The sequence below is a fragment of the Pseudophryne corroboree genome, chromosome 2 (genome assembly GCF_028390025.1).
Source record: "Pseudophryne corroboree isolate aPseCor3 chromosome 2, aPseCor3.hap2, whole genome shotgun sequence".
NCBI classification, from domain to species: Eukaryota; Metazoa; Chordata; class Amphibia; order Anura; family Myobatrachidae; genus Pseudophryne; species Pseudophryne corroboree.
Genome location: NC_086445.1, coordinates 1,001,312,882 through 1,001,328,933, shown reverse-complemented (window position 1 = coordinate 1,001,328,933; position 16,052 = coordinate 1,001,312,882). Strand labels below are relative to the sequence as shown.

Below are 16,052 nucleotides of genomic sequence, written 5' to 3'. Positions count from 1 at the left end.
CGGGCTCCGCAGGAGACTGGGCACTCTAAAGAAAGATTCAGTACTATCTGGTGTGCACTGGCTCCTCCCTCTATGCCCCTCATCCAGACCTCAGCTAAGGAAACTGTGCCCGGAAGAGCTGACATTACAAGGAAAGGATTTTGGAATCCAGGGTAAGACTCATACCAGCCACACCAATCACACTGAACAACTTGTGATAAACTTACCCAGTTAACAGTATGAACAACTGAGCATCACTCAACCGATGCTACATAACCATAACCCTTTGTTAAGCAATAACTATATACACGTATTGCAGAAAGTCCGCACTTGGGACGGGCGCCCAGCATCCACTATGGACTACGAGAAATAGAATTACCGGTGAGTAAATTCTTACTTTCTCTAACGTCCTAGTCGATGCTGGGGACTCCGTAAGGACCATGGGGATTATACCAAAGCTCCCAAACGGGCGGGAGAGTGCGGATGACTCTGCAGCACCGAATGGGCAAACACAAGGTCCTCCTCAGCCAGGGTATCAAACCTATAGAATTTTGCAAAAGTGTTTGAACCCGACCAAGTAGCAGCTCGGCAAAGCTGTAATGCCGAGACCCCTCGGGCAGCCGCCCAAGAAGAGCCCACTTTCCTTGTGGAATAGGCTTTCACTGATTTCGGCTGCGGCAATCCCGCCGCAGAATGAGCCTGCTGAATCGTGTTACAGATCCAGCGAGCAATAGTTTGCTTTGAAGCAGGAGCACCCAGCTTGTTGGATGCATACAGGATAAACAGCGAGTCAGTCTTCCTGACTCCAGCCGTTCTGGTTACATAAACCTTCAAAGCCCGGACTACGTCCAGCAACTTGGAGTCCTCCAAGTCACGAGTAGCCGCAGGCACCACAATAGGTTGGTTCAAATGAAAAGATGACACCACCTTTGGCAGAAACTGCGGACGAGTCCGCAATTCTGCCCTGTCCATATGGAAAACCAGATAGGGGCTTTTACATGACAAAGCCGCCAATTCTGACACACGCCTAGCTGAAGCTAAAGCCAACAGCATGACCACTTTCCACGTGAGATACTTTAGTTCCACGGTCTGAAGTGGCTCAAACCAGTGGGATTTCAGGAAATCCAACACCACGTTAAGATCCCAAGGTGCCACTGGTGGCACAAAAGGGGGCTGAATATGCAGCACTCCCTTAACAAACGTCTGAACCTCAGGCAGTGAAGCCAGTTCTTTTTGAAAGAAGATGGATAGGGCCGAAATATGGACCTTTATGGACCCTAATTTTAGGCCCATAGTCACACCTGACTGTAGGAAGTGCAGGAATCGACCCAGCTGGAATTCCTCTGTAGGGGCCTTTCTGGCCTCACACCAAGTAACATATTTTCGCCATATACGGTGATAATGCTTTGCCGTCACGTCCTTCCTAGCCTTTATCAGCGTAGGAATAACTTCATCCGGAATGCCCTTTTCTGCTAGGATTCGGCGTTCAACCGCCATGCCGTCAAACGCAGCCGCGGTAAGTCTTGGAACAGACAGGGCCCCTGTTGCAACAGGTCCTGTCTGAGAGGCAGAGGCCATGGTTCCTCTGCGAGCATTTCTTGCAGTTCCGGGTACCAAGTCCTTCTTGGCCAGTCCGGAACAATGAGTATTGTTTTCACTCTTCTTTTCCTTACGATTCTCAGTACCTTGGGTATGAGAGATAGAGGAGGAAACACATAGACCGACTGGAACACCCACGGTGTTACCAGTGCGTCCACAGCTATCGCCTGAGGGTCCCTTGACCTGGCGCAATACCTTTTTAGCTTTTTGTTGAGGCGGGACGCCATCATGTCCACCTGTGGCAGTTCCCACCGACTTGCAATCTGCGTGAAGACTTCTTGATGAAGTCCCCACTCTCCCGGGTGGAGGTCGTGCCTGCTGAGGAAGTCTGCTTCCCAGTTGTCCACTCCCGGAATGAACACTGCTGACAATGCATGCACGTGATTCTTTGCCCAACGAAGAATCCTGGTGGCTTCCGCCATCGCCACTCTGCTTCTTGTGCCGCCCTGGCGGTTTACATGAGCCACTGCGGTGATGTTGTCTGACTGAATCAGCACCGGTTGGTTGCGAAGCAGAGGCTCTTTTAAGAGGTCTCCGACTAGAGTCACGAGCTCCTGAGCCTTCTCCGCCGGGAGAAACACCTTCTTCTGGCCTGTGTCCAGAATCATGCCCAGAAAGGGCAGACGCGTCGTAGGAATCAGCTGCGATTTTGGGATATTCAGAATCCAGCCGTGCTGTTGCAACACTTCCTTAGAGTGTGCTACGCTGATCAGCAACTGCTCTCTGGACCTCGCCTTTATGAGGAGATCGTCCAAGTATGGGATAATTGTGACTCCTTGCTTTCTCAGGAGCACCATCATTTCCGCCATTACCTTGGTAAATATTCTCGGTGCCGTGGAGAGCCCAAACGGCAACGTCTGGAATTAGTAATGACAGTCCTGTACCACAAATCTGAGATACTCCTGATGAGGTGGATAAATGGGGACATGCAAGTAAGCATCCTTGATGTCCAGAGACACCATAAAATCCCCCTCTTCCAGGCTTGCAATGACCGCTCTGAGCGATTCCATTTTGAACTTGAATTTCTTCAGATAAATGTTCAGGGATTTTAAATTCAAGATGGGTCTGACCGAACCGTCCGGTTTCGGTACTACAAACATAGTGAAATAGTTACCCCTTCCCTGTTGAAGGAGAGGAACCTTTACCACCACCTGCTGGAGGTATAACTTGTGAATTGCTGCCAGCACTACCTCCCTTTCCATGGGGGAAGCTGGCAAGGCCGATTTTAGGTAACGGTGAAGGGGCGTCACCTCGAATTCCAGTTTGTATCCCTGAGACACAACTTGTATAGCCCAAGGATCCACCCGTGAGCGAACCCACTGGTGGCTGAAATGTCGGAGACGCGCCCCCACGACTCCTGGCTCCGCCTGTGGAGCCCCAGCGTCATGCGGTGGATTTAGTGGAAGCCGGGGGCAGGACTTTTGTTCCTGGGAACTAGCTGCGTGGTGCAGCCTCTTTCCTCTACCCCTGCCTCTGGCAAGAAAGGATGCACCTCTAAATTTCTTGCTCTTTTTTGCGAACGAAAGGACTGCATTTGGTAATACGGTGCTTTCTTAGGCTGTGGCGGGACATAAGGCAAGAAATTTGACTTCCCAGCCGTAGCTGTGGAAACTAGGTCTGAGAGACTGTCCCCAAACAATTCCTCACCCTTATAAGAAAAATGTGTTTTTTTAGAGTCGGTATCCCCTGTCCATTGCCGAGTCCATAAGACCCTTCTGGCAGAAATGGACATTGCGTTTACTCTAGAGCCCAGCAGGCAAATGTCCCTCTGGGCATCCCGCATATATAGGACCGCGTCCTTGATATGTGCCAGGGTCATTAGAACAGAGTCCCTGTCCAGGGTATCTAACTACTCAGACAGAGTATCCGTCCATGCTGCTACCGCACTACACATCCAGGCCGAAGCAATTGCTGGCCTCAGCAGCGTACCAGAATGTGTGTAAACAGACTTCAGGATAGCTTCCTGCTTCCTATCCGCAGGATCCTTTAGGGCGGCCGTATCCTGAGACGGCAGGGCCACCTTCTTAGATAAGCGTGTCAACACCTTGTCTACCCTGGGGGAAGATTCCCAGCGTAACCTGTCCGTTGGCGGGAAAGGATACGCCATCAGCAATCTCTTGGAAATTACTACCTTCCTATCAGGGGAATCCCATGCTTTTTCACATAATTCATTCAATTCATGTGACGGGGGAAAAGCCACTTCTTGCTTTTTTCTCCCCATACATATAAATCCTCTCGTCAGGGACAGGATTTTCCTCAGAAATGTGTAACACATCCTTCATTGCCACAATCATGTGGCGGATGGCTTTAGTCATTTTAGGCTGCAACTTTGCATCATCGTCATCGACACTGGAATCAGATTCCGTGTCGACGTCTGTGTCAACAAACTGGGATATTGGGCGCTTTTGAGACCCTGACGGCCTCTGCGCTGTGGGAGCAGGCATGGGTTGAGACCCCGACTGTCCCAAGGCTACAGCTTTATCCAATCTGTTATGTAAGGAGCTTACATTATCATTTAACACCTTCCACATATCCATCCAATCAGGTGTCGGCCCCGTCGGGGGCGACACCACATCTATTTGCACTTGTTCTGCCTCCACGTATCCTTCATCAAACATGTCGACATAGGCGTACCGACACACCGCACACATACAGGGAACGCTCTGACTGAGGACAGGACCCCACAAAGGCTTTTGGGGAGACAGAGAGAGTATGCCAGCACACACCCCAGCGCTATATAACCCAGGGATTACACTGTACCTTAGTGTTTACCCAGTAGCTGCTGTTTTTATATATATCTCTGCGCCTAAATTTATGTGCCCCCCCTCTCTTTTTTACCACTATTGCACCTGTATACTGCAGGGGAGAGCTTGGGGAGCGTCCTTCCAGCGGAGCTGTGAAGTGAAAATGGCGCTGGTGTGCTGAGGAAGAAGGCCTCGCCCCCTCAGCGGCGGGCTTCTGTCCCGCTTCTCATGTGTAAAAATGGCGGGGGCTCGCACATATATACAGTGCCTGACTGTATATATGTATACTTTTGCCATCCGGTATCTTAATTGCTGCCTAGGGCGCCCCCCTCCCCCCCCCTCCCTGCACCCTACAGTGACCGGAGTGTGTGGGTGTGCTGCGGGAGCAATGGCGCACAGCTGCAGTGCTGTGCGCTACCTTAAGTGAAGACAGGAGTCTTCTGCCGTCGATTTTGATGTCTTCTTGCTTCTGCTGCTTCTGTACTTCTGGCTCTGCGAGGTGGACGGCAGCGCGGCTCCGGGAACGGACGATCAAAGCTAGGTACCTGTGTTCGATCCCTCTGGAGCTAATGGTGTCCAGTAGCCTAAGAAGTGCAACTTAGCTGCAGTGAGTAGGTTTGCTTCTCTCCCCTCAGTCCCACGTAGCAGAGAGTCTGTTGCCAGCAGAAGCTCTCTGAAAATAAAAAACCTAACAAAATACTTTCTTTTCTAGCAAGCTCAGGAGAGCCCACTAGGAGCACCCAGCTCTGGCCGGGCACAGATTCTAACTGAGGTCTGGAGGAGGGGCATAGAGGGAGAAGCCAGTGCACACCAGATAGTACTGAATCTTTCTTTAGAGTGCCCAGTCTCCTGCGGAGCCCGTCTATTCCCCATGGTCCTTACGGAGTCCCCAGCATCCTCTAGGACGTTAGAGAAATGAGGAAGGTAGATGGGCAAGCATTAGTGTGATTCTGCAATAAAGCCAATGTTACTCCATTTTGTTATATTCAATAGATTATAAGCTTACTTTAGCATTAATATATGATATGCTTAAATATGCTGGGGAGAAGGAAAAAGTATAGAATGATGAAATGTTCAGTTGGCAAAAAGCGGAACTTGTGGGTAAGCCATGTCTGAGGGATAGAGCAAAAAAACCAACAAAAAGAACAAGACCGTTATCAGGAAGAGGACACAACCCTGAGGTTAAACTGTAAACTCCATTTAGCCTTTTAAAACAAATATGTATGTAAGAACAATAAAGCAGAACTCAGATTGACTACACCAGGTTCCGTGTGTGATCATTTGATTTCTCCAGCTAGCTGCATGGCACTATATTTTGTCCACAGGTGATTCTGAATACAAAAGACAGGCTGTTGTTGGACTCCTCTCAGAGAAGGCTGAGGCTAAAGGAGGTCTAGCTCCAACACAAAGCTCCCAAACGGGCGGGAGAGTGCGGATGACTCTGCAGCACCGATTGAGCAAACAGGAGGTCCTCCTCAGCCAGGGTATCAAACTTATAGAACTTTGCAAAGGTGTTTGACCCCGACCAAGTAGCAGCTCGGCACAGCTGTAGTGCAGAGACCCCTCGGGCAGCCGCCCAAGAAGAGCCCGCCTTCCTAGTGGAATGGGCCTTAACCGATTTAGGCAATGGCAATCCTGCCGTAGAATGCGCCTGCTGAATCCTGTTACAGATCCAGCGAGCAATTGTCTGCTTTGAAGCAGGAGTGCCAACCTTGTTGGCCGCATACAGAACAAACAGAGCTTCAGTCTTCCTGATCCTAACTGTTCTGGTCACGTAAATCTTCAAAGCCCTGACCACATCCAGGGACTCGGAGTCCTCCAAGTCCCGTGTAGCCACAGGCACGACAATAGGTTGGTTCATATGAAAAGATGAGACCACCTTGGGCAGAAATTGAGGACGAGTCCTCAACTCTGCTCTATCCACGTGAAAAATCAGGTATGGGCTTTTATATGATAAAGCCGCTAATTCCGAAACACGCCTTGCAGAAGCTAAGGCCAACAACATGACCACTTTCCAAGTGAAGTATTTCAACTCCACTGTTTTGAGTGGTTCAAACCAAGGTGACTTGAGGAAACTTAATACCACGTTAAGATCCCAAGGCGCCACCGGAGGTACAAAGGGAGGCTGAATATGCAGCACTCCCTTCACAAAAGTCTGTACTTCAGGAAGAGTAGCCAATTCTCTTTGAAAGAAAATGGATAAGGCCGAAATTTGGACCTTTATGGACCCTAATTTTGGGCCCAAAGTCACTCCCGTTTGAAGGAAGTGAAGCAGACGGCCCAAATGGAACTCCTCCATAGGAGCAGCTCTGGCCTCACACCAAGAAACATATTTCCGCCATATACGGTGATAATGTTTCGATGTCACATCCTTCCTAGCCTTGATCAGGGTAGGAATGACCTCCTCCGGAATCCCTTTTTCAGCTAGGATCCGGCGGTCAACTGCCATGCCGTCAAACGCAGCCGCGGTAAGTCTTGGAACAGACAGGGCCCCTGCTGCAGCAGGTCCTGCCTTAGAGGAAGAGGCCACTGATCTTCTGTGAGCAACTCTTGCAGATCCGGACACCAAGTTCTCCTTGGCCAATCTGGAACAATGAGAATTGTTCTGACCCTTCTTAGTCTTATTAATCTCAACACCTTGGGTATGAGAGGCAGAGGAGGAAACACATAGACCGATCTGAACACCCATGGTGTCACCAGAGCGTCTACCGCTATCGTCTGAGGGTCTCTTGACCTGGCGCAATATCTCTTTAGCTTTTTGTTGAGACGGGACGCCATCATGTCTATTTGAGGCAGTCCCCACCGATCCACGATCTGTGTGAAGACTTCTTGATGAAGTCCCCACTCTCCCGGATGCAGGTCGTACCTGCTGAGGAAGTCCACCTCCCAGTTGTCCAACCCCCGGGATGAACACTGCTGATAGTGCGCTTACATGGCCTTCCGCCCAGCGCAGAATCCTGGTCGCCTCTGCCATGGCCACTCTGCTCCTTGTGCCGCCTTAGCGGTTTACATGAGCCACTGCCGTGATATTGTCCGACTGAATCCGAATCGGTTTGTTCTGAAGCCATTCCTCCGCCTGGCGTAGGGCATTGTAAATGGCCCTTAACTCCAGGACATTGATGTGGAGACAAGTCTCTAGGCTTGACCAGAGACCTTGGAAATTTCTTCCCAGTGCGACAGCCCCCCAACCTCGGAGGCTCGCGTCCGTGGTCACCAGGACCCAGTCCTGAATGCCGAACCTCCTGCGACCCTCTAGGAGGTGAGTACTGTGCAGCCACCACAGGAGAGATACCCTGGCCCTGGGAGACAGGGTGATCCATTTCTGCATATGTAGATGGGACCCGGACCATTTGTCCAATAGATCCCATTGGAAAGTCCTTGCATGGAACCTGCCGAAGGGGATGGCCTCGTATGAAGCCACCATCTTCCCCAGAACCTTTGTGCAATGATGCACCGAAACCTTTTTTGGCTTTAAAAAGTTCCTGACCAGGGCTATGAGCTCCTGAGCCTTCTCCACCGGAAGAAAAACTCTTTTTTGGTCTGTGTCTAGAACCAGGCCCAAAAAGGTCAGACGCGTTGCAGGTACTAGCTGGGATTTCGGTAAATTGAGAATCCAGCCGTGCATCTGCAACGTCTTCACGGACAGAGACACGCTGTCCAGCAACTTCTCCCGAGATCTCGCCTTTATAAGGAGATCGTCCAAGTATGGGATAATTGTGACTCCTTTCTTGCGCAGGTGCACCATCATTTCCGCTATCACCTTGGTGAAAATTCTCGGGGCCGTGGAAAAACCAAACGGCAACGTCTGAAATTGGTAGTGACAATCCTGTACTGCAAATCTCAGAAACGCCTGGTGAGGGGGGAAAATCGGAACATGAAGGTACGCATCCTTTATGTCCAGGGACACCATCCAATCCCCTCCCTCCAGGCTGGCGATGACCATTCTGAGCGATTCCATTTTGAACTTGAACCTCTTCAAGTACAGGTTCAGGGATTTTAGATTTAGAATGGGTCTGACCGAACCGTCCGGTTTCGGTACCACAAACAGGGATGAATAATAACCCTCTCCTTGCTGGAGATGAGGAACCTTGATTATCACCTGTTGAATGTACAATTTGTGAATTGCCGCTAACACTAGCTCCCTCTCTGACGGGGAAGCCGGTAGAGCAGATTTGAAAAACCGGCGAGGGGGCATGTCTTCGAATTCCAGTCTGTATCCCTGGGAAACGATCTCTATTGCCCAGGGATCCACCTGTGATTGAACCCAGACGTGGCTGAAAAGACGAAGACGTGCCCCCACTTGATCTGACCCCCCTCCCGGAAAGCCCCAGCGTCATGCTGTGGACTTTGCGGAAGTAAGGAAGGACTTCTGCTCCTGGGAACTAGCTGAGTGCCGCTTTTTTCCCTTGCCTTTACCTCTGGCAACGAAGGACGATCCTCGTACCTTCTTGTTTTTATTGGAACGAAAGGACTGCATTTGATAATGTGGTACCTTCTTAGAATGCTGCGGTGGAACATAAGGTAAAAAATTCGATTTACCGGCCGTAGCAGTAGAGACTAGGTCCGAGAGGCCTTCTCTAAACAACTCCTCCCCCTTGTAAGGCAATGACTCCATATGCCGCTTTGAGTCGGCGTCTCCCATCCACTGTCGGGTCCACAAGAGCCGCCTAGCAGAAATAGACATAGCGTTTATTCTAGAGCTTAGTAAACAAATGTCTCTCTGAGCATCCCTCATATACAAGGTAGCATCTCTGATATGCTCCATGGTCATTAGAATGGTATCCCTATCTAAGGTGTCCATCTCCGTAGATCAGGAGTCTGCCCATGCCACGACAGCACTACAAACCCAGGCCGACGTCATGGCCGGCCTAACTATAGTTCCTGAATGTGTGTAAATGTGCTTCATGTTAATTTCCTGCTTGCGATCAGCAGGATCCTTGAGGGAAGCAGTATCCGGAGAAAGCAGTGCCACCTTCTTGGATAAGCGTGTCAGTGCCTTGTCTACTTTAGGCGCAGATTCCCATCGTATCCGATCCTTCTGTGGAAAAGGATACGCCATGAGAATCCTTTTGGGAACATGGAGTCTCTTATCTGGAGATTCCCAAGCCTTTTCGCATAATTCGCTTAGCTCAAATGAGGACGGAAACGTGACCTCAGGCTTTTTCCCTTTATACATGTGAGCCCTCGTGTCAGGGACAGGGGGTTCCTCAGTGATATGCAAAACCTCTTTTATGGCAATAATCATGTACCCAATACCTTTTGCCACCTTCGGCTGCAATTTTGCATCCTCATAGTCGCCACTAGAGTCAGTATCTCTGTCGGTATCTGTGTCAGCGACCTGGGATATGGGGCGCCTTTGAGACCCTGAAGGTCCTGGCACCACAGGGACAGGCACGGACTGGCTACCTGACTGATCCCTAGCTTCAGCCTTGTCTAATCTTTTATGCAGGAGATTTACATTTGCATTCAAGACATTCAGCATATCCACCCAGTCCGGTATCGGCGTTGCCGACGGCGACCTGACATTCAAGCACTCCCCCTCCACATTAAGCGAGCCTTCCTCATCAAACATGTCGACACACACGTACCGACACACTGCACACACCCAGGGAAACTTTTTCTGAAGACAGTATCCCCTGAAAGGCCCTTTGGAGAGACAGAGAGAGTATGCCAGCACACACCCCAGCGCAACAACCTGGAGACCAACACAGAATGCTTTTCCCCAGCAGCGCTGTATTATACTTTATCCGCCAATTATGTGCCCCCCCCCCTCTCTTTTTAAACTCCCTTCACCATGTGTAAGCAGGGGAGAGTCCGGGGAGCTTCCTCTCAGCGTTCTGTGGAGAGAGAAATGGCGCTGGTGAGTGCTGAGAGAGAAGCCCTGCCCCCTCGGCGGCAGGCTTCTGTCCCGCTCAAAATCGTATAAAATGGCGGGGGCTCAATTATATACATGTACAGTGCCCAGCTGTACATGTATATACCTATTTGCCATCTAAGAGGTGTTATTATTGCTGCCCAGGGCGCCCCCCCTGCGCCCATACACTGACCGGAGTGTGTGAGGTGATGTGGAGCAATGACGCACAGCTGCAGTGCTGTGCGCTACCTCTGTGAAGCTGAAGGCTTCTGCCGCCTGAGACGTCTTCTTGCTTCTGTTCTTCTGGCTCTGTGAGGAGAACGGCGGCGTGGCTCCGGGGGTGGACGCCCAGGACGAACCTGTGTTCACCCCCTCTGAAGCTAATGTTGTCCAGTAGTCGAGGAAGCAGATCCTATCAGTTAAGTAGGTCTCTCTCCTCAGTCCCTCGATGCAGGGAGCCTGTTGCCAGCAGTGCTCCCTGTGAAAAAGTAAAAATCCAAACAAAAATGCTTTCTGTAGCAAAGTACTCAAGAGAGCTCCCTGCAGTGCGCCCTTCATCCTCTGGGCACAGTGTAAAACTGAGGTCTGGAGGAGGGACATAGAGGGATGAGCCAGTGCACACCCAGAATCCAAAGCTTTCTTAAAGTGCCCTATCTCATGCGGAGCCCGTCTATTCCCCATGGTCCTTACGGAGTCCCCAGCATCCTCTAGGACGTTAGAGAAAAGTATTTTACTGGAAAGCCCTCATTGTGTATATTCTGATGCTGAGCACCAGGCAGAGTATCCAAAATGTGTATATACCCGATACAGTTATCACTTCTTTAGTATTTTACTTTATGAGGAATTGCCATGTTTAGGATTCACCTTGTTGTCTAACACAGGACGTGTTCATGTGAATGGCTGTATCCAGAGATCAACAAAGGCCACGTTTAATTAAAGCACTTTCTTTGAGATGTAGACTAGAAACATAGAATTTGACAGCAGATAAGAACCACTTGGCCCAGCTAGTCTGCCCCTTTGTTTTATCCTTTAGGTAATCTCGACCCTTTTTGAACCTTAATTCTTTGTAAGGATATTCATATGCCTATCCCAAGCATGTTTAAATTGCTCTACATTCTTAGCCTCTACCATCTCTGATGGGAGGCTATTCCACTTATCCACTACCCTTTCTGTGAAGTAATTTTTCCTTCAATTTCCCCTGAACCTGTCTCCCTCCAGTTTCAGTGTATGTCCTCGAGTTCTAATACTTCTCTTCCTTTGAAGAATGTTTCCCTCCTGGGGGTAAATTTACTAAAATGGGAGTTGTATTTAAGATGGGATGTTGCCCATAGCAACCAATCAAATTCCAGGTATTATCTTCTAGAAGGTGCTAGATAAATGAGAAATAGAATCTGATTGGTTGCTATGGGCAACGTCCCATCTTAAATAGAACTCCCATCTTAGTAAATTTACCCCCTGGACTTTGTTAAGACCCTTGGTATATTTGAAAGTTTCTATCATGTCCCCCCTTTCCCTTCGCTGCTCCAAACTATACATGTTAAGATCTTTTAGCCTTTCTGGGTAAGGGTCTCCTGTGTGTTTCTGTGTAAAATGTACACTAGGTATTTTGGGAAAAGGAATTACCTGTTTAAGAATTTGCTTTATATTTCCAATTGTAAAGTGCAACAGAATTTGCTGAGCTATACAAGAAACTGTTAATAAATAAATATTTGTGGAAGTCGTATGCTAATTTTATTACTGTTTGAACAACAAAGTTACTTTGATTCTGACTGGTAAATGCATATGACCAGTTCCTGTGAAATAATTTATATTTTGAGACAGTTGCGTGACTTGAGCACTAGTTTTAAGGGCCCTACACACTTGCCAATGTGTGCGGACGATATGAACAATCTCGTTCAGTAATGAACAAGAAATTGTTCATATCTTTCAGTGTGTAGGCACCAACGATAAACGATGCACGGCCCTGTGGTCATTCAGCGTTGGTGCCAGCTCGTTTATGCCTGCAAGCCAATATGGACAATATCGTCTATATTACCATGCAGGGCTAAAGGGCTGGGTGACATCAGGGAGTGAAGAAACTCTCCCCCCCCCCCCCAAGTCACCCCCACGCGGTCGTCTGTCGGCCACCTTGGTGGCAGATCCGCAAATGTGTAGGGGGCATAAGAAGTCGGGAAGGGCTACTGTGTGTTAGAACTGGATAAAGAGGGACTGCAAACCCTGAAAAAGTGTATCCTCTGACAAGGGGCTTTTTTTTAAAGGCGTTTGAGCAATAGACATCTTGCCTTAAGACACTTGCATCTGCCTGTATAATATGACTATCAGAGTAGCACTAACCAGGACGTGTTGCAGAAGGGGGTCCATGTACACCCTCAAGTAGGCTGTTACAGGTTCTGTTGGTAGAAGCCTGTGCAAAAGTATTTCCAGGTGGTGATGTAGGAGTCTGGTGACGGCAAGTTACCTGCCCACTATACAGCGGGAGGAGTCCGTAACGGACGGACACAAATGGCGAGAAAGGAATCCCTAGGAGTGGGGGAGTAAGCTTCAGGGACGAGTAACCAACCTCTGTTCTATCTGTGTCACAAAAATGCACGCCTTGCGATGTGGGGGTCATCTGGTCACGGTAAAGGGGGGTACACACAGGAGATTTCTCCCGGAGATGTGTGCTGAGCGATCTATCACAGACTGCTCAGCACAGCGCTATGTGTGCTGAGCAAGGGGGGACGGGAGACACACACCGCTCACTTCACCCAGTGGTAAAATGAGCAATCTCACTAGATGAGTCGGCGTTTGCGACGCGCATCGCTGGCACCCCTACACGTGGAGCAATGTGTTCTTAATTTCTAAGCAATCTAGTCAGATTGCTTAGAAATTAAGTGAACATCGTTCCGTGTGTACCCCCTTTAAGCTTCACTGGGGCAGGGTCTGATGTGCATGACTTACATGTTATTTATAAAACACTGCAGAATAAGTGTACGCTATATAAAATGTTATAATTTGATGCTGCATTTTCTACAATCATAAAAAAGGGGAAAAGATGAAGTGCATTTTACATTACAATGCTAAACTTTTACATATAACCCAAGAATATTAAAAAGGGAAAAAAATACTACTAAAAAAAAATTCTGTATAATTACAGAAGGTTAAGCAATATTCATAGTAATTAAAGCATAGTTATTATAGTCCATAGTCATTAATTAGATGAAACTCCAACTGGAGGTTTTAAAAACCACCTGAATTTGCTGCATATCTGGCTATCAAATACGTATTCATTATGGCTCAAGTGAATAACAAAAGACAACCCAATAGCACATTCATGTAATCACATTGATTTGTATATTCCCTGATTCACATGTCTAATATGTTACAAACACTGTAAGCAGCTGATCATGTGTATTACCTGGAACCCAGGCTGCTCACTGTCAGTGACAGCTACAATATGCATCAGTGTAGCAGCATTGCCCGGATGAGTAATAGGAAATAATCACGTCGCTTTACTTGTACTCTAAACACGCTGTCACAGTATCAGACCAGGAAGCGAAAACGAAACCAACAGCTTCCTACACAATAGAATTAACTCTTCCAAGTATTCCGTGCTAAAAGCCAGCCAGATCCTTATCGCATGGAGCAATGCAGCCCCGAGAGCATTGCAACCTCCATGCTCACTGCACCCCCGTATGTAGCAATGCAGCCGCTATACTCACTGTACCCCTATCGTGGAGAAATGCAGCCCCCTAGAAGGCCGTCATGGAGCAATGCGACCCACATACTCACAGCATGGAACAATGCAGCGCACAGACCCTCTTGAACCCTGAGCATGGAGCAATGCAGCCTCCATACTCACTGCACTTACAGAATGGAGCAATGCAGCCCCCATACTCACTGCACCCCCGGAATGGAGCAATGCAGCCCCCATACTCACTGCACCCACAGAATGGAGCAATGCAGCCTCACACTACTGCACCCCCAGAATGGAGCAATGCAGCCCCCATACTCACTGCACCCCTAGAATGGAGCAATGCAGCCCCCAAGAATGGAGCAATGCAGCCTCACTACTGCACCCCCAGAATGGAGCAATGCAGCCCAATACTCACTGCACTCCCAGAATGGAGCAATGCAGCCCCCATACTCACTGCACCCCCAGAATGGAGCAATGCAGCCCCCATACTCACTGCACCCCCAGAATGGCGCAATGCAGCCCCCATACTCACTGCACCCCCAGAATGGAGCAATGCAGCCTTTACACTCACTGCACCCCCGGAATGGAACAATGCAGCCTCACACTACTGCACCCCGGGAATGGAGCAATGCAGCCTCCACACTTATTGCACCCCCAGAATGGAGCTATGCAGCCTCCACACTCACTGCACCCCCGGAATGGAGCAATGCAGCCTCCTCACTCACTGTACCCCCGGAATAGAGCAATGCAGCCTCCTCACTCACTGTACCCCCGGAATGGAGCACTGCACCTACAAAATGCAGCCCTCGTACACACTGCACCCACAGCACGGAGCAAGGCTGCCCCTTCAAGAGCCCTGCTGTACCGTCACACCCCGCGGATAGGGGATGACACGCCATATACAAGTTTGTGTATAGCATTGCACAGAGAAATACTCATACATCCGTTTATTAATAGACTTCATACAGTTCCCCCACACAGCTAGCCTGTTCCCTGCACTGGGTGCTCTGACCAGAGCCTCACACCAGCACTCTCAGCCCCGCAGCAACTGGGGTATAACTGGGGAAATCTATGGCACGCCCCCCGCAGCTCTACCACGTCCAGCCCGCACTCTCACCGCACTCAGCCGTATCCCGTCCGTTTTCAACGCCTCCATCTTGCTTAAAGGCACAAGATGCCAACAGAGGGCAAGACAGCTGAGCGCACCGTCTTCCGGGGCGGGGCATCGCCGAGTCGCCGACCAATCAAAGGGCGCGGTGGAATCTCCTGGCAACTCCCAGTCCTACTATATTTACCCACGTGACCGGGCAGCTGCTGCTGCTGCTGGCAGGCGCTGTGTGAGCTGAGGTGATCGCCGTCGTCGGCGTGATTGCGGCTGCAGGCCCAGTGAGTCACAGGCAGGCAGTCTCGTCTATGTAGTATCGGTGAGGGACTGTAATGGCGGCTGCAGGGCTCTTGGTGACAGGCAGGCGGCCGAGTCTAACGAGAAAACAATTTTTACTGACTCATAACAAATATTCTAATCTGGGGTATTTGTTTTACTGACCTAAGAATATCTCCTAAGGGGGCAGATGTACTAAGCAGTGATAAAAGTGGAGAAGAGAACCAGTGGAGAAGTTGCCCATGGCAACCAATCAGCTGCTCTGTATTATTTCATAACATGCAAATTATAAATGTTACTCCAATGCTGGTTGGTTGGTTGCCGTTGCAACTTTTCCACTGGCTCACTTCTCCACTCTTTTCACTGCTTAGTACATCTCCCCCATGGAGTGGGAAGTGGTCCTGCTGAAACGTAGTACAGTATGTCGGAAAAGACGTTCAAAGGGCAAAAATTCTCTGCATCTGTGTTTTCTTCTAATTTAGGGATGTTAAATTCAGTAGAAAATCAGATTTTCTCTATCATGTCACGTGTATTAGATGCACACCAATCGGGTGATTAAATGGGGACAAGGCCCGTCTGCAGACTGCACCTAGGAGACCTCTCACTCTTGCCAACAGCCGTTATTATTATTTCTCTAACGTCCTAGTGGATGCTGGGGACCATGGGGAACAGACTGGCTCCGCAGGAGACAGGGCACTCTAAGAAAGAATTAAGACTACTGGTGTGCACTGGCTATTCCCTCTATGCCCCTCCTCCAGACCTCCGTTAGAATCTGTGCCCGGACGGAGCTAGGTGCATTTTAGTGAGCTCTCCTGAGCT

General features: G+C 49.4%; 1 protein-coding gene across 1 annotated transcript in view; it reads right to left on the bottom strand.

Moving 5' to 3' along the window:
- MORC3 (MORC family CW-type zinc finger 3) overlaps positions 1-15,070 on the bottom strand; it is a 194,733-nt gene extending 179,663 nt beyond the window's left edge. The window contains exon 1 of the mRNA XM_063956540.1: positions 14,970-15,070. Within this exon, the coding sequence (XP_063812610.1) occupies positions 14,970-15,008 (39 nt within the window). The 5' untranslated portion in view covers positions 15,009-15,070. The remainder of the gene's footprint in view (positions 1-14,969) is intronic.
- Between the last annotated feature and the right edge of the window lie 982 nt (positions 15,071-16,052).